The 22,814-nt window shown below is 44.6% G+C and overlaps 1 protein-coding gene and 1 long non-coding RNA gene across 3 annotated transcripts in view; one reads left to right on the forward strand and one right to left on the reverse strand.

Moving 5' to 3' along the window:
* LOC140429809 (uncharacterized) overlaps positions 1-7,288 on the reverse strand; it is an 85,715-nt gene extending 78,427 nt beyond the window's left edge. The window contains exon 1 of one of the 2 annotated variants that reach the window (XR_011949209.1): positions 7,184-7,288. This is a non-coding gene — a long non-coding RNA (uncharacterized lncRNA). Of the gene's footprint in view, positions 1-736; positions 756-7,183 lie in introns of those variants that run through there. The other variant, XR_011949210.1, reaches the window with a different exon arrangement.
* dnah6 (dynein, axonemal, heavy chain 6) overlaps positions 1-22,814 on the forward strand; it is a 522,203-nt gene that overhangs the window by 113,758 nt on the left and 385,631 nt on the right. Inside the window, exons 12-16 of the mRNA XM_072517256.1 lie at positions 2,846-2,966; positions 8,823-8,974; positions 16,188-16,340; positions 16,760-17,011; positions 20,737-20,865. Coding sequence (XP_072373357.1) covers positions 2,846-2,966; positions 8,823-8,974; positions 16,188-16,340; positions 16,760-17,011; positions 20,737-20,865 — 807 coding nt within the window. The remainder of the gene's footprint in view (positions 1-2,845; positions 2,967-8,822; positions 8,975-16,187; positions 16,341-16,759; positions 17,012-20,736; positions 20,866-22,814) is intronic.

The raw sequence follows: 22,814 nt of genomic DNA on the forward strand, positions 1-22,814 counted from the left end.
GGGCTCCATCCGCCGCCATCTTGCTTCTTCCTTCTCTTCTCTGCCGCTGCTCCAAAGGATCCTTCGCAATCTGGCCATTGCCACTGGTCCTTTCCGTACACACCCGGGGGGGGGAACCTTCCTTCGTCACCCCACACTGGGTTTGGTCTGAAATAATTTCTGTTGGGGCTCCCGAAAAGAGCCCAAAAGTCCGTTAGAACGGGAGCTGCTGAAACGTGCGGCTTAGCAGTGCATCGCCGCAAACGGACGTCTCTGCTCCTCTTTCTAATGTTCTCATGAAAATAAAACCTCCAAGTGAATATAGGGTTGAAGGAAAATACTATTAACAAGCTATTTCATATAATTTCAAAACCATTCCATGAATATTATTCCCAGTAACAAAATGAGATCCATCTATGGAGTTTAAAGTTTGTGAAATCACACTTCAAAACTACCCATGAACAGTTCCTCCGCCAGATGTTTTATATAAACATGATCACAATGCCCTGTGGTTCATTCGCTACTCCAATGCTGTAAAAGACATTGAATTAAGTTGGCAGCTTTTCCATGTTACAAACTCCATGTAAGTGCCATAAACCAAATTAACCAAATGACTCCCAAATGAAGAGATAACCAACAAGATTTAACTTTTTGTAACTTTTACTTGAACACAAATCAGAACCAGTGAATTAACAGGCAAATGACAGTTCAAGGTAAATAGTCTCTAAATAGTCAATGCAATAAATATACATCTTACATAACCACGAGCATTCCGCTTCAGCATGTTTGTCATGACATAGTTCCACAGTTCCACAATATACTCTTATTTATTTATGCAGGGGAGGTCAGGAATGCAAGGAGACAGCAGCTATTACCCCCCCCCCCCCCCCCCCCCCCACACACCTTTCGGTAATGTAGCTTTCCAGTGTTCCTTTTCAACCAACCAATCAATAACTCCCCAGATCATGGTTGGACCACTTCTGGGAAAACATCCACATCTTTGCATTGAAAATCTCCATCCTCGTTCATGGCTGGGTATCTTTCGGTTCTGCTGAACGTGAGTGGAATTTTGGCTGGAGCGCCAAGTTCTCCGTTCTCACTTGCAATGGGGTGGACACGGACGAGATTGGAGAATCTCACCCTTAGTACCTCCGAGCCATTCACACTGCTTTCCATGTTTTATTCTTTTTTAGCCAGCTTGTACAGTTTCTCCGAGAACTCCTGCCTCCTTTTCTGCTGAGCAGAAAAACTGACCTCTTCCTGAGAGTGGTCAGCTTCTCCTCCCCACAAGAATTCGATGTTCCTCTTTGTATCTCCTTCTACCTTATCTTTATCTCTGCATCTGTGCGCTGATCATCTTCACCCTCCAGCTCATTTCCCTGCAGCTCTTCTTTCTATCTGCAGATCTCCTTTGTGTCGGACAGTTTATTAACCTCCTTCCCATTGATACTTCTTCCAGCCAAGGGTCAGAAGGTCACATAGGTCTTATTTCTTATTATCCAAGAAAATTACAATTGATCCCTTTACAATTTATACAAACTCATAGAAGTCCTTTTCAAACATTTGTAAAAACAATCACAGATTCCACATACCTAACAAAGACATTTCTAATTTTCTTTATTGTACTGCTTCCAGGTCAAAGCCTGTCACAACAGTCTCCCCTTTATGTAATCGTGTAAGCAGAAACCGTTCCAAGTCCCATTGGAATTACTAGCGAATAAATCAATTAGACAATGCATAATATCATTACACTATCTAAACACACACGCATATTTTTGGATTGGCTTGGTATTTACAAACAAAAATAATTGAAAAGATGACCAAGTAACTTAAAAGCTGCTGTTTCTGTGGTTCAGTGCACCAGACCAGTGGGAGTTTAGCAGGTTTGAGTTGAAGTTATTTTATATTAGAGTTAGGATGTCCAAAGTGGTTCACCAGCCGTGAACGAGGATGGAGATTTTCAATGCAAAGATGTGGATGTTTTCCCAGAAGTGGTCCAACCATGATCTGGGGAGTTATTGATTGGTTGGTCCTTTGACGGTATGCTAACAATGCCACTGAGCCCATTAAGCGGTCAGCAGGGTGGATGTCCTTTCTTGGGGCATTGGATGCTTGCTTGACATTCCTTTGATATGTGAGATTCAGAATCACCTGTAGAGTTCATCGTCTTTATCTCGTTGCATACCATCAGACGTGAGAATATAATACTGCTGTCCCAGTGGCATATGAGCAATATAAAAGACTGTTACACTCAAGAGTCTGACTTATGATCAAAATGTTACAGCAAACAATCCCAAAGACTAAAATTCTGAACCAATAAACCAGTTACGTACGTCAATATATTTAAATAAGCAGTTGAACACGATCGACAAAATAGCAGTTGTATATTTTTAAAGCATAATTTAATGCACCTGCTGTTTCTTGTTCGACAGCGAGAGAACTAAAAAAATATGGACTTGACTTGCTTGGCCTCTTCCGCCCTGGCTCCCTTTCCTCACAAGTTGGGGTTTGGCCTTGTGAGGAAACAATCATTGCTCCCACTTCAGTTCTCAGGTTAAAATCATGGAACGGGTCCGGATGATAACATTTGTGCATTTAAAGAGGACCCATTGGCTTGGGGTGGATGTCCCTGCTGCCTGCAATTCAAAATTATGTCCAGCAGGTCGGGCGAGAAAGAAGTGGTTAAGCCCCAACCGCCTGCATTCTTGCGAGCGTGGGAGTTAAACTCAAGGCCAATTATACATCCAGCGTGTGCTGCTTTTACTGATGACAAATAATTGTGACTTTTGTTTTAAGGATCCCCACCCCCACTTCCATTTTACTGTGACTTGATTCTAAATATTTCTCCGATGCTTTTCCTTTTTAGGATTCTCTTGAGTCAGGATTTCATGCAGCAATTATATTTGCAGAAATGTTTGAAATGTTTCGGGTAAATTTTCTGGAAAACGAAAGCCTGGATTTGGATGCTATCAAGAAACAGGAACATGGTATGATTGTCAATATGCAAATATTCAGGAAAATTTTGGTATAAAACTAACTTGATCTGGTTTTGTTTAACATTGTTCTCGCGCAACTGCATAAAAGTAACCACTCATCAATGCCTTGGTAATATATCCGCGTGAATCTCTTCACGTTAACTATACAGACTTCTATTAAAATATAGAATGTGGATCAGTGCTTAAGGAAGGAGTAAGACTTTCTGTCGAGCTTACCAAACAAGCTATTCTCTGTGCTGTTATTGTTTTCCTTAGTGGCACTGTGTGATGACATAAAGGCAGCATTTTAATTGAGTGTGACACCAATGAGCCTAACACATTTCAGACCAATGAGAACCAGGGGCATTTCTCTCCACAGGCTGGAGGTATACCTAAGGCAAAGGAATGTATTTGTGGTTGTTAAGGCCAATTACCTCAGCCCTGGGACATAAGACTGAATTTTTCCAGTCCCTTGAAGACCGGCTGGGAAGTGGGAGGCTGGTAACAGAAGGTGTTGGGAGGGACACCATGGCATCATATTACCAGTGGTTGAAGCTCAGTCATCAACTGAGCGAATTAAGGATCAGCTCATGCCCTGACTGCACTTTAGCAGCATTGGGAGGGGCACTATCATGGTGGTTAGATTGCTAAATTGCAGGAGTTCCCAGACAACATTCCAGGCTTAGGCTGCTAAATAGCAACCAACACTTGTGCCATCAAGTGCCAGAAAATGACCATGTCCAACAAGAGGAACACTCTTAGCTTTCGGACAATAGAACTCAGACGTTTCGGCACCCGAGAGATCAGGTGGGACTCGGTTCGATTGTTTGGCTGGTGGCCAATGAGTTGGCCAAAAGGCCTTATTCTGCCCGGTAACAGGCGGTGATTGAATCCTGCTCATGTGGGATGATTTTTCAGAGAACCAAGGAACGATAGTTGAGTCCTGCACACACAGAGGAAAGGAGCGGTGTGAGTCTCTCTTTCTCCAGAAAAGCTGTATCGTTGCAGTATTTCTGAAGCTGCAGAGACTTGAAATAATCTGCAGTGAAGATCATTACAGTGAATTGGACTTGCCAAAAAGCAACTTGTTACAGCCTTTTGTAGTAAACCCATTGCCATCCACTTTAAGTACAAATATTTCCCAGAGTATGCCTGTCTTGAAGGAAAATATACATAATAGCATGGCATCAGCTATTCAGGATGAGGACAGCAGTTGCTGTGAAATGACACCGAGCAAATGGCTGATCAATCCCACATCCCCGTGGGTATTAATTTCAATTGTGTTGTGAATCTGGGTCAAGTGGGCTGGAGTTGACCACGAACTAGCCCAGAAGGTGTCACGCTCTCTGCCCAAAAACTACGTAGGGGTCAATTTAAAATTTAAAAACTGAATTTGGTGGATATTTGTGAGGCAAGGGTGCTAAAAGTTACGTAATCAAGGCAGGCAGCTGGAGTTAAGATACAGATCAATCATGATCTGACTGAATAGAAGAACAGACTCTAGGAGATGAATGGGCTGCTCCACAACTGTGGAGGCGGAAATCAGACCTAATTGTTACATTTGTACAGATTTGTGGATGACATGTTGTAGGGTAATTTATGAAATGTTGTAAATGTCTATACTTGTGGCATGCAGGATATTCTTTAACCAGATATGGAAAATGCCTCAGAACATAGGTCACGCGCAGGCGTTTTAACTCTTAAACCCCCAAATTGTTCTGCTCATCCATAGTTCCTAGCTTCTTCCCATTTAAAAAAATGGTCTGGTCTGCCTTTGATAGGACCACGATAGACTTCCCCACATTGATCTCCATCTGCCAGAGTTTTGACAACTCATCTAATTTATCAATGATCCATGCAACTTTGCTAATTCTACACTATTCCCTGAGGTATCTAATTTCAATTTGTCAACAAAGTTAGATGTAATGCTCTTTCCTCATCCAAGGCATTTATAAGTGTAGTGAAAAGCTGTGGGCCCATTACAGAGCTCTCCAAACACACATAGTCATGTCCTGCTAATTTTGAGTGTGTACCTTTTAACTGTATTCTCTGTGCCTTACATGTTAGAACCAGTTTTCTATCCACGCAAATAGGATGCCTCCAATTCCATGCACTCTCATTCCTGATAACAATCCCTGACAGGAATCTCGTTGAGTGCATTCTGGAGGTCAATTCAAATAACGTCTATAAACAATCCCTTATCTCCCAAGACATGAGTTACCCTTTACAAATGCACGCTGCCTCTCTCTCATCTGGTCATATTTATCCAAATGAGTAAGCACTCTGGCCATAAGAATGAGCTTCGTAGCTTCCCTACAACTGACACTTGACTAATGAGCCTATGGGGGCGATTCTCCGAGCCACGCACCGGGCCGGAAAATCGCCGCAACCGCGCCCTGACGCCGGCGCGTGATTCTCCGAGGTGCGGAGAATCGGCGTCATTTGCGCCGGCGCATTTGACGCAGCGCCAGCCGCGGACCGCTGGAATCAGCGGGGCCGCCAATTCTACGGCCCAGATGGGCCGCGCGGTCGCGCGGAACAAGCAGAGTCCTGCCGGCGCTGTTCACCCCTAGTCGCTGCCGGCGGGAACTCTGTGCGAAGGGTCGGGGGGGGGCGGCCTGTGGGGCCTCTGATGGGGTCTGGCCCGCGATTGGGGCCTGCCCCCTATGGCGCAGCTCCCTCATTCCCCATCCCCCCTCTCAGTCCCTTTTTCCCCACCGGCGCCCACATTTATCCGTGTCCCCCCGTCTAGAGGAGAAAAATTCCCCGTCTATCGTTTCAGTACTATAAACCTCCCATTCCCCAATTTACACTTCTGTACAACAACCTCGTTGTTTCCCCCCTAACATCGGACTCTCAGTTGCAGCATCCCAAATTTTATTTTCTTCCTGTGAAGCACCGCCTTGGCCCGATTGAAGCTCGCCCTCCTTCTCGCCACCTCCGCGCTCCAGTCCTGATACACTCGTATCACCGCATTCTCCCACCTGCTACTCCGTACCTCCTTGGCCCAGCTCAAAACAGCCTCTCTGTCCGTGAAGCGGTGAAATCTCACCACTATCGCCCTTGGTAGTTCTCCCGCCTTTGGTCTTCTCACAAGGACCCGGTGAGCCCCTTCCACCTCCAGGGGGCCTCTGCTCCCATTAGCGTATGGAGCATCGTGCTCACATAAGCCCCAACGTCAGCTCCCTCCGTTCCTTCGGGGAGACCTAGACTCCGGAAGTTCTTCCTCCTCGAGCTGTTTTCCAGGGCTTCCAGCCTTTCGATACATCTCTTATGTAGCGCCTCATGCGTCTCCGTTTTTACCACCAGGCCCTGTATCTCATCCTCGTTTTCGGCTGCCTTTGCCTTCACTCCACGGAGCTCTATCGCCTGGGCCTTTTGTGTTTCCTTCAGCCCATCGATTGCCAATAACATCGGCGCCAGCACCTCGTTCTTTAGTTCCTCCACACACCGTTGGAGGAATTCCTGCTGGTCCGGGCCCCATGTCGTCTGGGCTCCATCCGCCGCCATCTTGCTTCTTCCTTCTCTTCTCTGCCGCTGCTCCAAAGGATCCTTCGCAATCTGGCCACTGCCACTGGTCTTTTCCATACACACCCGGGGCGGGGGGGACCTTCCTTCGTCACCCCACACTGGGTTTGGTCTGAAATAATTTCCTTTGGGGCTCCCGAAAAGAGCCCAAAAGTCCGTTAGAACGGGAGCTGCCGAAATGTGCGGCTTAGCAGTGCATCGCCGCAACCGGAAGTCTCTGCTCCTCTTTCTAATGTTCTCATGAAAATAAAACCTCCAAGTGAATATAGGGTTGAAGGAAAATACTATTAACAAGCTATTTCATATAATTTCAAAACCATTCCATGAATATTATTCCCAGTACCAAAATGAGATCCATCTATGGAGTTTAAAGTTTGTGAAATCACACTTCAAAACTACCCATGAACAGTTCCTCCGCCAGATGTTTTATATAAACATGATCACAATGCCCTGTGGTTCATTCGCTACTCCAATGCTGTAAAAGACATTGAATTAAGTTGGCAGCTTTTCCATGTTACAAACTCCATGTAAGTGCCATAAACCAAATTAACCAAATGACTCCCAAATGAAGAGATAACCAACAAGATTTAACTTTTTGTAACTTTTACTTGAACACAAATCAGAACCAGTGAATTAACAGGCAAATGACAGTTCAAGGTAAATAGTCTCTAAATAGTCAATGCAATAAATATACATCTTACATAACCACGAGCATTCCGCTTCAGCCGATCGGCGGGCCGGCCTCCCCGCCCCGGGGCCTACTTTGTTGTGCGGCCGGCCCCTGAACCCCAACGCCATGTTGTGACGGGGCCGGCGCGCTGAAGAAGTCCCCCACGCATGCGCAGGTTGGCGTGGCCCAACTGCGCATGCGCGGGTTGGCGCGGTGCCGGGAAGGGAGGCTGGAGCGGCGTGAACGCCATGCTGGCCCCCTGTGGGGGACAGAATCGGTTGTCCCTGTGCCCGTTTCGGAGAATCGTACTCTATATTTTCCTAGTTTGCATATCTTATTCTATTAAAATAATTGACATATTAACATTTGTAGTTTTCCAACCCATGGGCGCAATCCAGAAGGTTTTGGAAGACCATGCATAATGTAGCAATAATTTCATCGCCCCTTCTTTTAATACCTTACGATCGAAAGCATTGGTCCTGAAGATTTGTCTTTCTTTAAGAATATTAGTTTCTCCATCATCATGTTTCTACTTCTGTTGAATATAGTTAGGTCCTCCACTTGATTTATTTATAGTTTCCCTTATATCCCTGGCATTTTATCCTCTAATGTGAAGATTGATATGAGGTGGGTCTTTAATTTTCTGGTTCTCAGGTTGTAAATTCTCTGAGAGCAATGTAAATTGGACAGCGTTTTCCAAATTATCTCTGTCTGGTTCATTTTATCATGCCCGAACAAATTTTAATATTTAATTCTTTCATATTTCAGAGAATAATGTTGTACAGAAGGAGGGCATTCCACCCATAACACCAGTTGACAGCTCTTTGAAAGAGCCCATATAGTTAATTCTGTTCCTCTACTCTTTATCCAAAGCCCTGCAATTTTTTTCCTCCTCAAGTATTTATCTAATTCCCATTTAAAGGCCGCTTTGAATTTACTTGTAGCGCCCTTTAAGGCAGTGTTCCAGCTCATTATCATCCACTGAGTAAAAACATTTCACTTCATGTCTCTTTTGGTTCTTGCACTGATTGCCTAAAAGATGTGTCATCTAGTCACCAACCCTCCTACCAGCAGAAACAGTTTCTTTTTATGTGCTGTACAAAACTCCTCAATGTCTTGAACACTTTCATTAAATCTTCCCTTCATCTTCACTGCTCTGATACCCTTATCATTGCACAAAACTGGAATCTCTCAGCCTCTGCACATACTAAAAACCATAGAATTTCGACAGTGCAGAAGGAGTCCATTGGGCCCATCGAGTCTGCACTGACCCTCTGAAAGAGCACCCTACCTAGGCCTATACCCCCACCCTAACCTGCACATCTTTGGTCACTGTGGGGAAATTTAGCATGACTAATCCGCCTAACCCGCACACCTTTAGACAGTGGGAGGAAACGGGAGCAGCCGGAGGAAACCCACGCAGACATGGAAAGAAAGTGCAAACTCCACACAGACTAAGGCTTTGATATTGATTATTTTACTACCCTTCCATTTATTGCTGGTACTTTAATCTTCAGACTAAACACACAGTTAATATCTGGAAATATGGAAATATTGCTTTAATTTAAAATTGTATTTTTTTAAAAACAAGAATATTAGCATTAATACTTCAACTGTAAATACGTTGGTAAGTGCCAAAATGTTAAATCTGGTGTTTACTTTTAATGCAGATATTTTTTTCTTTGTGAGTTGGCTGGAGAAATATCACAAACAACACACTGACACAGTCAGTATCAAGCAAACTAAAAACTTAGGACTGCTGCTGATCGATAATACAGCTCTCAAGAAATTGCTAATACCTTCACCTCTGCGCTGTCTGGAGGTAAATATTGTTCATTTGTCAGTTATCCTTTTCCATGTCCGTTATACGTAACTTCTGAAACAAAAAGATTTAAGTTGTGGTGTACTTATGCTGTGAAACTAGCAGCAGTTTGGTATCTAAATTGTGAAGTGAAAAGAATCCCTTGATCAAAGAGTAGGGTGGACAAATCCACAACTTTGTGTTTTTAGTGAATTTTCTCCCTTTCGCTTTTCATGTTTACTTTGGGGCAACTGCTGGCCTCTGCTCAATGCTTTCACTGAAGATATATTTCAATTTTTAAAATGCTTTCTCTCAACTTGGAATGGAAACTGCTTATGTAAATCTGTCATATGGTGGCATTGCAATATAATTACAGCATGCCAAGTTTACATGGGCAGTTCACGTACAAATTTCAACATGTTAGAAATTCTGGAGAGAGAGGCTTGGAGTAGTCACTCTGTCAGGAATGAGCGTTATTGATGTAAAATCTTTTTGCTCTTTAATTTATCAGAAGAAATTACAACAGATAACATGTGTGGACACATGAAATATGAGGGAAACCTCACTGCAAATCCTGACCTCAGTGGCTGCTGGGTCAACACTTAATTGTTTTTCAACTTTATGTTACACTGGTCCAGTTTTTATATCCTCAGCTCCAGATTTTATTTACATTCATTTCCATTAACTCAACATACTAGAGCTCACAGCCAGAATGGTAGAGATCCATTACCTTCATTCTTTAAAATGCTTGTCTAACTGCACCTGGGGATAAGGTAAAATAACTATCTTTGTGACTCCAGCAAGGGACCTTGAGGATTTGAGCTGCTTCAAGTGCTAACTATTTCAGCAGTTTTGTGCTAAAGTTGGGGGAATGATTCGCCAGGTGCATTGCATCCAACGCACATCCCGCAATGCTGGGAGAATAACGGGAGAGCCCCTAAATGCGTCGTCGGGGATATGGCCTTGGCACTCTGCCAGTCCCAAACTGGCACTGATAGGATGGCTCTCAACGATTCTGGGACAGTGCCAGGTTGGTACTGCCAAGAGAATGAAGCGTGCAAGGGAATGTGGCCTGAAAGGGTGGGAGGCCTGAAAGGAGGTGGAGCATGAGGGGGCCATGAAGGAGGTGGGGTATTGGTGACCCCATAGTGGGATGTCGCTCACCTGTGGTGGGGCACTGGTACTGGCAGGGGGGGGGAGGGGCTGATGCTGACGAGGGGGCGAGGTCTGAAGGGAAACCCAATGGGGAGGGCCTTAATGCACCAATGCCAACAATCCTTTGGGTGGGGGTGTAGAAGGGGTTGATGCCACCGAGATGGGGGGGGGCGGTGCTGGACACTGAAGCCCTGATGCTGGTGATGTTGTGGGGCTAGAGGGGGGTTCTTTCCTGTCACTTTGAGATTGGGGAACCCTTCACAAATGTATTTAGGCCCCACTCCTCTCAGGCCTTTCAGTGCCGGTGCAAAACTCCCCCCCCCCCCCCCCAAAAAAAAACACTCTAATTGTTGGTGGATTGCGATCTTGTTTGGGGCCCAACCACCCGGCGCGAACCACACCTCGTTTCCCGCTGGAGACCAAAATTAGAAATTCTTTGGGAGAATTCTGCCCACTGTTTTCGAATCACAAAATAGAGTCCTCGGCACAAAACGTAACCCAAACACAATGTCAATTAATATAGTTTTTCTCACAGATGTAAATTTTTATAATGGAAAAGGTTGACTGGCAATGTGCACTGTTCAGTTTGGCAGATGATGATCAACATAATACTAACCTTTTCTTTGGAATGTGCAAGTGATTTGTTCACACCAAGGGCCCTTCTAAATATCGTTTGCATGAGCATTTCACGGAAAGTAACTTAAATAGGATGACTTGTGTGTGGCCTGTGTGGGAACTTTCAGGTGCTCAAAGGAAACATTGGTAGTGCTTACTTGTGAAATTGAGTCTAAATATATCGTCTTTTGATTAAAATTAGATGAGAAGGCAGGGGATAATTGGAGCAGTGCACAGAGATATGATTCAGTTCCTGGTACAAAAGCATCTATTCATTCTTATTTTTATATTCCCATTATCAGTTTTCTGTGTCGTCCTCAAAATGAAACCTGCTTTTGTAAACTTGCACACTTTTAGAATCATAAAATGTTTCCAGCACAGAAGGAGGCCATCAGCCCATCTTGTACATGCCCTCTCTCTGGAAGAACAATTCATCTAGTCCCATTGTCCCACCCTTTCCCCATAGCCCTGAAAATGATTTTGTTTCAGATAGTAATCCAATTCGCCTTTGAAAATCACAGTTGAATCTGTCACAACTATACTCTCAGGCAGTATATTCCAGATCGTAACCACTCGCTACTTAAAGAAATTCTTCCTCATGTTTCTGTTTATTTCCCCTCCATTCTCCTTCAGCAGATGTCTTCAGGTTCTCGTCCCTTTTGCCAATGGGAACAATTTCTCGCTATCCACTCTGTCTAGACCCCTCAAGTTTTTTGAATACCCCTATCAAAACCCCTCTTTTCTTAGTATAACAACCCCAGCTTCTCCAATCTACCCACAGGATCGAAGTCCCTCATCCCTAGAATTATCCTCGTCAATTGTTTCTGCACCCTCGTAAAAACCTTCACATCCTCCCTAAAATGTGATGTGCAGAATTGGAAATGATACTCTAGCTGAGGCCCAACCAATTTTTATAAGGATTCAACATCATTTTATGGGCTGTTGCACTCTCTGCCAATATTTGTGAAGCCGAGGATCTCATATGCCTTTTTAGCCACCTTCTCAACTTGTTCATTTGCCTTCAATGATTTGTGCTCATGTACTTCCGATCTATCTGTTCTTGTACCTTCTTTAGTGTTGTACTCTTCATTTTAAATTTCATCTTCTAATTCCTACTCAATGTATCATTTCACACATCTCTGCATTAAATTTCATCTGCTGTGTGTCTGCGCATTCCACCAGCCTATCCGTGTTCTCTTGAAGTCTATCATTATCCTCTTTACAAATCATGTCAGTACCATGCCCTGCACATCCAAGTCTAGGACCCAAATCACCTGATCATGATCAAAACCTCTATTTTTCATCCCAATCAGACAAAAGAATACCCACTTACCTTCCTCAGATTTTTTGGCCGATCTTCTCATGGCAGATCCAGCGCAGGAAACTTTGGAGGAAACAATAGAGAGAATCCATTCATTAGCCATGCCCCCTTTTTTATGGCACCAGCTGCTGTGTTCTAGTAAGTAGAGTTCAAATGTGCCAAAGTTTTTTTGAAGAGGAATGGAGAGGGGGATAAGGTGGGTGAGAGGTTAGGGTGGGTAGATGGGTTTATGGGTAGAGTCAATGACTTAGAAACACAGAAAATAGGAGCAGGCATTGGCCATTTGGCCCTTCGTGTCAGCTCCGTCGTTCATTATGATCATGGCTGACCATCTCGCTCTGCAACCTGTTCACGCTTTCTGCCCATATCCTTTTATCCCTTTAGCCACAAGATCTAACTCCTTCTTGAAAACATGCAATGTTGTGGCCTCAATTGCTTTCTGTGGCAGAGAATTCTACAGGCTCACCATTCTCTGGGTGAACAAACGTCCGCTCAGGTCAGGCCAAAATGGTCTATCCCGTATCCTCATACTGTGACCCCTGTTTCTGGACTCCCCCACCATTAAGAACATCCTTCCTGCATACGCCCTGGCTAATCCTGTTAGAATTTTATAAGTTTCTGTGAGATGCCTCCTCATTCTTCTACACTCCAACAAATATAATCTGAACTAACTCAATCTCTCCTCATACGTCAGCACTGCCATCCCAGGAATCAGCCTGGTAAGCCTTTGTTGGACTCCCTCAAAAGCAAGAACATCCTTCATTAGACAAGGAGACCAAAACTGAAAACAATACTCTAGGCGTGGCCTCACCAGGGTGTAATTGTAGCAAGACATTACTCCTCCTGTACTCTAATCCTCTCGCTATGAAGACCACCATACCATTTGCCTTCTTTACCGCCTGCTGCACTTGTATGTTTACTTTAAGAGACTGATGTACGAGGACACCCCGGCCTCTTACATTACGGTTGTTCTCTGCTTTGATTAATTGCATGAGGACTACCAAAGCTTGAACTGGCCATTTAGCTCGGGTACTGACACACACCCTAAACACCACCTGGTTAGTTCGGTTGCGGGTGATATGACATCTATACTAACATTCTGCCAAGCTCTTCTTTAACTTTTGCCAGCAATGGGTCTGACACCCTCCTGGTGGTGCATAGGCATACAGGCTTAGCGTCTTGAAGCAATGTAACGTGAAATTCATACTTGAATTTACCAAGCCCTTGAAGGATACCCAGGTCTCGTTGCATGTTCCCCTCTCTTAGTCTAAAACCATTCAGATAATCTGCCTTCCTGTTTTTGCTACCAAAGTGGATAACTTCACACTTATCCACGTTATACTGCGTATGCCATGCATTTGTTCACTCAGCTTGTCCGAATCACACTGAAGCATCTCTTCATCCTCCTTGCAGCTCACCCTCCCACCCAACTTTGTGTTATCTGCAGTTTTGGAAATATAACATTTAGTTCCCTCATCTAAATCATTAATATATATTGTGATTTGAGTGGCAAAGTAGCGCAATGGTTAGCACTGCTGCCTCACCACGCCGAGGACTCGGATCACTATCCGTGTGAAGTTTGCACATTCTCCCTGTGTTTACATGGGTCTCAACCCCACAACCCAAAGATGTGCAGGGTAGATGGGTTGGCTCCTTAATTGGGGGGAAAAAAATAATTGGATACTTTAAAATAAAAAATATATATATTTTGTTATTAGCTGGGTCCTAGCACCAATCCCTGCAGCACTCCACTAGTCACTGCCTGCCATTCGAAAAAAGACCGTTTATTCCTACTCTTTGCGTCCTGTCTGCCAGCCAGTTTTCTATCCATCTCTGTCCAATACCCCTAATCCCATATCCTTTAATTTTACACACTTATTTTTTATGTGGGACCTTGTCAAAAGCCATCTGAAAGTCCAAATAAATCATGTCCACTGGCTCCCCCTGTCGCCATCTGGGATGGCCACCTGCAAAGGTCCATGGGAATTATGGCCAACCAGGACTCAGACACACTCAGAGCTTGTGTGTGTATTTGCAACCCAGATAGCTAGACACGATCGAAACCCCCGCTTGTTTGCATTCTAATGGTCCATTTCCCCAGAACAAAAGGACTGTACTCAGATAACCGATACAGATGCAGACTAACCGGCACCACTCCCTTTGCTAAGAAAGCCCAAACAGCCAAGGTCAATGACCGCTCAGGACACGCCTAGCCATCAAGGCACCCGCCCCTTTATTGGCCAAAATCGAAGGCAGTGATCGAAGCCTGTCGAATTATTGAGTCCAAAGCTAAGGACCGCCCCAAAGAGCGCAGAATCCCAGGGGGATAAAAAGAGACACAGCCATGTGTTTGGTCTCTCTTGGCCCCGGCCTACGCCTAAAATCAAGTGTAGCATTACGACCAGAAGACAAGTTCAAGACCAACGACCGCTACCAGATGGATGAGCCCAGCAGAAACAAAGGGTAAGCCACGCAAGATCCAGACAAAGGCCTTGTTCATCTGCAAAGAGCCGGTTGCCCTGACGTTGAGTATAGGTTATTGTAGTTGTTAGGTGTAGTTTAACTTGTAGTGTTTTATGTTGTATGTTGAAGTAATCCTTGTGTGTAAATAAACTATCTTTGAACTTTAACTGATGAACTGGTTGTTTGGTCTGTGATCGATATCCGGTAAAGCCTTGTGGTGGTGTCATTTGATACCTGACGACGCTGAAAAGCAATATTATCATTAATAACTGCCATATCTAGTTAATTTGGCAATATTATTGGTGCCGATTGGCGGGATAGTATTCCACTCATTAAAAAGAGCAACATTATTGGTTACTCCGGTGCCGATTTGGCAACACCCCTCATCAACTCTATGAGTTACATCCTCCAAGAATTCCAGTAGATTTGTCAAGCATGACTTTCTTTTCGCAAATCCGTGCTGACTCTGTCCGATCCTGCCACTCTTTTCCAAGTGCTCGACTATTAAACCTTTTATAATGGATTCCAGCATTTTCCCCACTACCAACGCCAGGCTGACTGGTCTGTTTCCCTTCACCTCACTTTTTAAATAGTGGGGTTACATTCGCTATATTCCAATCTTATGAAAATTTCCAGAGTCTATAAAACCTTGGAAGATAGCCACCAATATATCCACTATTTCTTGGGCCACTTCCTCAAGTATTCTGGGATGTAGATTATCTGGCTTTGTGGATTTGTCGGCCTTCAATTCCATCAATTTCCCCAATATAATTTCCCTACTAATCAGTTCCTCCCTTTCACTAAACCCTGTGTTCCCCAATATTTTTGGTCTGATATTTGTGTCCTCCTTTGTGAAGACAGAACCAAAGTATGTATTTTGGTTGGTCAGCCATTTCTTTGTTCCCCATTATAAATTCCCCAGTTTCTGACTGGAAGGGATCTACGTTTGTCTTCGCCAATCTTTTTCTCTTCAGAAATACAGGTTTTTACAGTTTTTGTGTTCCACGCAAGCTTACCCTTGTACCCTATTTTCCCCTTCCTCATCAATCCCTTTGCCCTCCTTTGCTGAATTTTAAACCGCTCCCAATCCTCAGGTCTGCTGTTCTTTCTGGATAATTTGTTTGCCTCTTCCTTGGGTCTAATACTATCTCTAATTTCTCTTTTTGCCTGTCCTTCTTAAATACTGAATACCCCTGGATGTTTAATTCCCATCCCTGGTCACCCTGCAGCCATGTCTCCCGAATCCGTCTATATCCTTCCCATTTACATCCAGATGAGGCAAATTTGTTTTCTCACAGGAGATTTGTGAGTCTCTGGAACTCTCGACCTCAAAGGGCAGTGGAAGCAGAGTATTTGAATGTTTGTAAGACAGAGCTGGAGAAATTCTTGATCAACAAGGAGGTGGTAGGTTATTGGAAGTAGGTAGGAATGTGGGGTTAAAGTTAAATCAGATCAGCCATGATCTTATTGAATGGTGCAACAGGCTTGAGGGGCCGAGTGGCCATACTCTTGCACCTAATTTGTATGATCCTATATTATATATAATTAAAAAAGCCTGAAATAAATGTTAATCTGATTATTTATAATAGGACAACAGCTCAATAGTTCCAACATACAGGAAGGATATGTAATATTCTTGTTGATAATCCTTATTACACTGTTTTGATTTATTTTGGTTAGGCTATTAATGAGATTCTTCCAGTTCTTGCCAAGATGAAGACCGATGCTATTCTTCACGAAGTACAGGATGCTGAATATAAACTCGAAATTATTCCAACTGCCACCATGGAATATGTGAATAACTTGCTGTTCCTTGATGAGATGCAGGACAGGGTACGCTGCAGGTTTTTTCTCATAATGTATATTGTAAAGTTAGTATAGTTCCAACCCCCCTCACTCCCAGCTTTTCCTCTTTACTATCGCATATCTTTCTTCCACCAACTGAAGAGGAAGTTCGTACTGCATTTTGCAATTGTTCAGCTGAGACTGGGGTTAGGTTTTTAACCATTCCCAATGTTCTGGCACTGCTAGTGAAGGATATCATTATGTGCTTCCATATTTGAATCACAGGATGTGCTGCAAGATAGTGGGAACTTGGATTGTTTAACTGTTTGTAAAGCATAAAACATGGGACGCAACTGGATACACTTAAGGAGAAAGTGTTCACGAGGGTGCAAGTTAGCCCACGCGTTAAACAAATAACTTAGGAGGCTTAATAACTTGAGTAACACAGATGCTGACTGTTTTTGTAGATTGAAGTCTTAGAGGAAGAATCGAACATTGTTGTAATGATGTACCAGCTGGTCGAGAAGTACAAGATTGGCACACCTCCTGAGGACCTTGCTGTATTTGCAACTCTGAAACCTTCGATAAATACAGTTCGCACTGTAATTGACAGGGCTGTAAGTGAAAGAGACAGCAATGTTGTCAAATTATGTCGCTGCATGGACAAAGACATAGACGTGCTGAATGAAGAAGTCCGAGCAGTGAGGATCAAAGAACAGGTAGGTCAATAATTGTTATCTTCATCATCAGCTCATATTTTGCTTTTCCAGGTTTCTTTTAATTATACATTGGTAACAAATGTAAAGAGTTTAAACTTTTCCTCCTTCTGCACTGGTTCGCCTTGCACACCATTGTGGAATTCAAAAATGTAGGTGTCCATGATGGTCAATGGTGCTCTTGGTTTGCTGATCATTTAGTCAATGAACCCAATTTTCTAACATACACAACTGGTGGGAGAGCCTCCCTATGCCAGTGCAGCCACATAAAGTGGCCAAAATTATACAATTTGAAGCGGTTTCCTTATCCAACTTTCCAGTTCGTGATTATGGTGGGTTTTGCAAACTAAGCAAAGTATTGGGTTGGTTTTGCAATTTAGATCACAGACCAATATATGGGCCGGATTTTCCTATTTGAAGCAGCAATTGTGAGTAGAGACTTTCCCAACATTGCCTCCTGACTGGCACTGCTCACCCACTATCTTCTTGGTTGGGTGGTAGGGACGGGCTGAATTTGAGGTCCCTGCCTTTTGTAGCAGGCCTGAGGTGAAAATAGAGGCAGGCGATGCTTAGACTGATAGGTTAGAAGGTCACCTTCCGTTCACTTGGACATTGGGACAGTTCTTCCTATGTGCTTTTGGCATCCTACCCCTCAACTATCACTGCCCCCCCCCCCCACCCCCCACCCCCCACACACAACCCGCATCCTTCTCCATCCTTCCTCCATGTGCCCTTACCCAGTATCCACGAGGGACCAAACTCATGAGCCCTCTGATAACAGTCAAACATTTGATGACTTCCAGTGGCGGCCATGGAGTGAGTGGTCACACATTTGGTGGCTTCTGCTTGAGGTAGAATTGTTTGGTCCTTGTTACCTATCCATGGGGTTGTTTGCTGGTACAAAGTACAGGAACAGATAGAGCTAAGGATTCTCCTTCGGGTGGGCATGTCTCAGCCCTATCAAACAAGGAGTGCAACTGTAACGGGGCAGCAATCAGACCAAGAACTTTCGCAAAGTGCGACAGAAGGAAAGATGGCGGAGAGTTCTGTGGCGCCGTGGTCTACTCAGTGGTCCACGGAACAGTTGGTGGAGTTTTTGATGGCCAAGTTCCGGTAACAAAGGCAGGAGGCCACAGAGGACCTGGCTAAGGTGGCAGGCCCGATTTGTGTGGCCAACGAGAGAGTGCAGCAGAGGTTGGAGGCACAGAGTGTCCTGCTCCAAAAAGTGGATGAGTCGGTGGCAGACCATGAGGACTGGTTGGTCTCGTTGGAGGCAGAGATTACACTGGTGGCGGAGGGCCAAAGGAAACGAAGGGAGAAAGTAGACAGTTTGAAGAATCGGTCGAAGAGGCAGAATCTCTAGATTGTGGGGTTGCCCGAAAGCATTGAGAGAACGCAAGCCATGAAGTATGTAGCGAGCATGCTTGGGAAGCTAGTGCTGGAGGGGGTCTTCGGCCGACCTCCCCCGAGGTGGATCGAGTGCACAGGTTGCTGCGGAGGAGGCCAAAGGTAAGGTAGCAGCCGAGGGAGATGGTGGTATGATTGCACAAATATCTGGACAAGGAGAAGATTCTGCGGTGGGCAAAGAGATGAGGAAGTGCACCTAGGAATGGAATGTTATTCGTGTCTACTAGGATCTGGGTGCAGAGCTGGTGAACCGTCAGGTTGGGTTCAACAGGATCAAACCGGTCCTGTTCAAGAAAGGAGTGAAGTTTGGGCTGCTTTACCCAGGCCGGCTGTGGGTCACATACCAGAACTAGGAATTCTACATGGACATGTGGGTTATTGGGGTTGTGGGTATAAGTGGGAATATGGAGGAGTGATACGAGGGATTGGGGGGTTTGGGGAAGGCAGTTGGCTCGAGTGGGCGCCACCATTCCAGCGGATAGGCTAGTTAACAGGAAGTGGGGGATAGACCTGTTGTGGGCAGGGAGGGGGTTGGTGGGTTGGGGGCTTGGTTTTTGTTCTCTTTCTCTCTGTTAGGGATGTTGGAGGGTGGTGGCTGGGGGTGGTATGGAGAGGTTTCTGAGGTGGACAGAGTTGGTGTGGCACTGGGTAGACTTAGGGGTGGAGGGGGCTAGCCACCAGAGGCCACAGTGGAGGTTGGATGTGGGGTTATTGGTCGATAAGGAGGTCTGTAAGAAGGTAGGGGTGGCGATCCGGAACTATATGGAGCATAAGAAGATGGGGAAGGTTTCTGTGGCTACGATGCGGGAGGCGTCAAAGGCAGTGGTTAGAGGGGAATTTATTTTGATTAGGACGCCTAAGGTGAGGGCGGAGTGGGGGGGGAGGCTGAGGTTGGTGGAGGCCATTCTGATGGTGGACCGGAGATATTTGGTGGTGCCTGAGGAGGCATTGCTGAAGGAGAGCCGGAAGCACCAAATGGAGTCCCAGAACCATTGTACGGTAAGACCCAGAGGTTCTGGGGCATGAGGCTAAAGGATGCCCTGGTGGTTAGGAGGGAGGGAGGTTTCAGCTTGGTGTGGAGGGGGCGGGGGGAAAGGTGGATGGAGGGCTGAGCTCCACAATGTCCTAGAGGAACGGCGCCCCAAATCTGAAGCGACCTGGTGTGCCTTCTTGCTGCCTAATCCAGGTTATTCCCACCCAGCCTGCTCTCTCGCTTGTCCAGAGTTCCGGCCGACCCAGATGTCTGTTCAATCTGACCTAAGTTCATGCCAACTGGGCTTTTCACCCGCCTGACCCGGTCAGGTGCTTCCTGACCTGAGGAGGATGCAGAGAACACAAAAGTGGAGGTGATTAAGAAACAAGGGAAGGACTATAAAGAAGTAGGAGAGACTTCTTTGCAGATTCACTAATAATGATATCCTTGGCTGCAAAGTTATGAGAGGCTGAGAAAGTTTGGTAATGTCAGCTTCAATAAGCTGAAGAACTAATGAACTTAGTGATGATATTTATTGCCACATGTGGGCACGTCACTTGACTCCTTTTATCCCCTTAGCACCTCTGACCTACTCGCCATCTAAAAATATCCTCACAACCTATTCAGTTCAACCTTTCTCATGTTACCTCTTATCCAAGGCCCACCATTTATTTTTCATCCCACTGTCAGACTCCCACGCCCATTAGACTGTCAGACCTCAACCTCCAAAGTCCTTAAAAGTCCTAGACTGTAATCTCATCAAATATAGCCACATGCCAGTGTTGCCACACCTAAGCCCACATGACTAACACCCATCTCCCTCCTGCCCCACTCCCTCCCACATTTGGCCCATTTTGTCTGCTCTCATGGCCTTGTCTTAACTCCTTGCTTCCTCTTTCATTGGCTGCGAAGCAGTTAGCCACATTCTGAAGTTATGAAGGGAATTGTATGAATGCAAATTGATTCTTCTCCATTGTTCCTGACTGCAATCTTCCCCAAGTTCTTTCTGCCATGGCCTGACTTGTACGTTCTCTCTCAAATGTCGATTATGAACCTCTTCCTTCATCATGCACTACTCACACGCTCTTGCTCGCAAATAAATTGTTGGCAAAGGATTGGAACTGTGTCACAATCATCTCAGGAATATGGATATGATGAGGAAGAGCAATGTAATAGAAGTATAGAATAAATAGAACAAAATGAAAAGAAAAATGTGAGCCAACAGATCTCCACTCCAGGAATTAATAGTACAACATTAATTTTACTTTGTGATGGTTGTTTCCTTCACTGGCTATGGATAATGCATGCCATTTTATTAATCTGTATTCATTACCGTTGTGTTTTATAGGATCCTCAGCTGCTAGACATCAATACTGACAGAGAAAAAGTGAAAACTACACTGGCGGATATGCAGACTGTGATGGATGAGTTACAGAAACGTGCATTTCAGTATAAATCTTACCAGAAGAACTTCAAGGTAATTGGTTTTAGCTGCATTCCAATGATTTCATGACATATTTTCAATAATTGCCAGTGAAAATAAACCATATTTATGGGGAGAGATGAGGCACTCCATCTGTTTCCACCAGAGAGCAGAGTATACAGATTGTTAAAATGACGACCAGTTTCAATTCAGTGAATAGGAAAGATTATTTCACCTGGCAAGGGATTTACTAGATTGATACCCTGGAATGAGTGGGGCTGTCTTAAAAGTATAGGGTAGATAGGCTGGGCCTGTTCCACCGGAGTTTAGAAAAGTGAGGGATGATTATGGGGCTGTTTAGCACAGGACTAAATCGCTGGCTTTGAAAGCAGACCAAGGCAGGCCAGCAGCATGGTTCGATTCTCGTAACAGCCTCCCCGAACAGGCGCCGGAATGTGGCGACTAGGGGCTTTTCACAGTAACTTCATTTGAAGCCTACTTGTGACAATAAGCGATTTTCATTTTTCATTTCATTTCATTTGATTGAAGTATATCAGATCCTGAATAGCATTGATGTGGATGTGGAAAGGATTCTTCCCCTTTTGGGTGAGTCAAAAACTAGGGGCCACTATCTTAAAGTTAGAGGTTGGGTTTATACGACAGGAATAAGAAGAAACCTTTTCTCTGAGTGTTCTGCAACTTTAGAATTCTGCCTCAGAAGGCTGTGGAAGTGGGGTCACTGAATGTTTTTTATGCAGAGGGAGGGATTATTGTTCGGCAGGGGAATCAGGGGTAGATGGGAATGTGGAGCTCAATACAGACAGATCAGCCACGATCTTATTGAATGACAGCGCAGGCTGAAAGGGCTGAATGGCCTACTTCTGCTCCTATTTCATATGTTAGTAAGTTTCTACATATGTTCGTAAGTAAGTATACTATCTAATGTTACTCCAAAGACACACAGGCTGTGGGTCAGGGGACAGCTATTCTCTACCCAAGAATATTTGAGTTCTTGTGGATGAATTAATATGATTAACATGGAGGCGTGCTGATTTTGCCTTTGGCTGACTGCACTTAAGTTGTCACATTTTATAATCGTCATCAATGGTCGCCATGACTTGGTTCAACTTGTCCTCAATCTTTTTTGAAGTCCCATGAAGCCAGCAAGAAGTCCGCTGCAGACTTGAATGACCTACAGATTGTTGGATGTACATCATTTGTAAATATGTTCAAATGAATTGGAGCAGCATCCAATCTCATGGGAATCATTCTTCTGGATCCTGCGTGTGCACAACCTATTGCCAAGTCATTTGCAAAATGTGATCTCTGTAGTTATAACAGTCCAATGTTGGTATATCATGGAAAACTTGACCAGGGTAGCATGCTGCTGTAAAATAATGAAGCACAGCCCATCTACTCCTCGTGGAGTAATCTCAGCCAATGCTTCAGTCAGCAAAGTCATCTAGCAATAGCTTTCACTGGTCAGTATTCGTGAACACAAGCCTTTATTGAATTTCATGGGTAGACTTCCCTGAGCGACATTTCCAATTAAGGAGCAATTTAGCATGGTACTGAGGGGAGAGTACCCTGTTTCTCCAACACAAAATTAGTGTTTGTACCATTTGCCCTGTATATATTTTTTACTGTTTTAATAAAAAGATATGGCCAACCCACCAAACCTGCACATGTTTGGGTTGTGGGGCGAGACCCACGCAGACACGGGGAGAATGTGCAAACTTCTCACGGACAGTGACCTGGGGCTGGGATCAAACCCAGGTCCTCAGTGCCGTGAGGCAGCAGTGCTAACCACTGCGCCACCGTGCCACCAGACATTTGTGGTTATTAACTTTACTGAGCAATATTAGGTGATTGAAACCTTCACTGAGCAATAAACATAGTCAACAACTTCAAAGAAAAACACTGAAAGGCATTAGAATAAAGGCTTTAGGCTACCAATGCCACATAGGATATGCCTGTACAAAACCAGGAGAAAAACTTTCAGA

Source organism: Scyliorhinus torazame, chromosome 9 (assembly GCF_047496885.1).
Source record: "Scyliorhinus torazame isolate Kashiwa2021f chromosome 9, sScyTor2.1, whole genome shotgun sequence".
Lineage (NCBI taxonomy): Eukaryota > Metazoa > Chordata > Chondrichthyes > Carcharhiniformes > Scyliorhinidae > Scyliorhinus > Scyliorhinus torazame.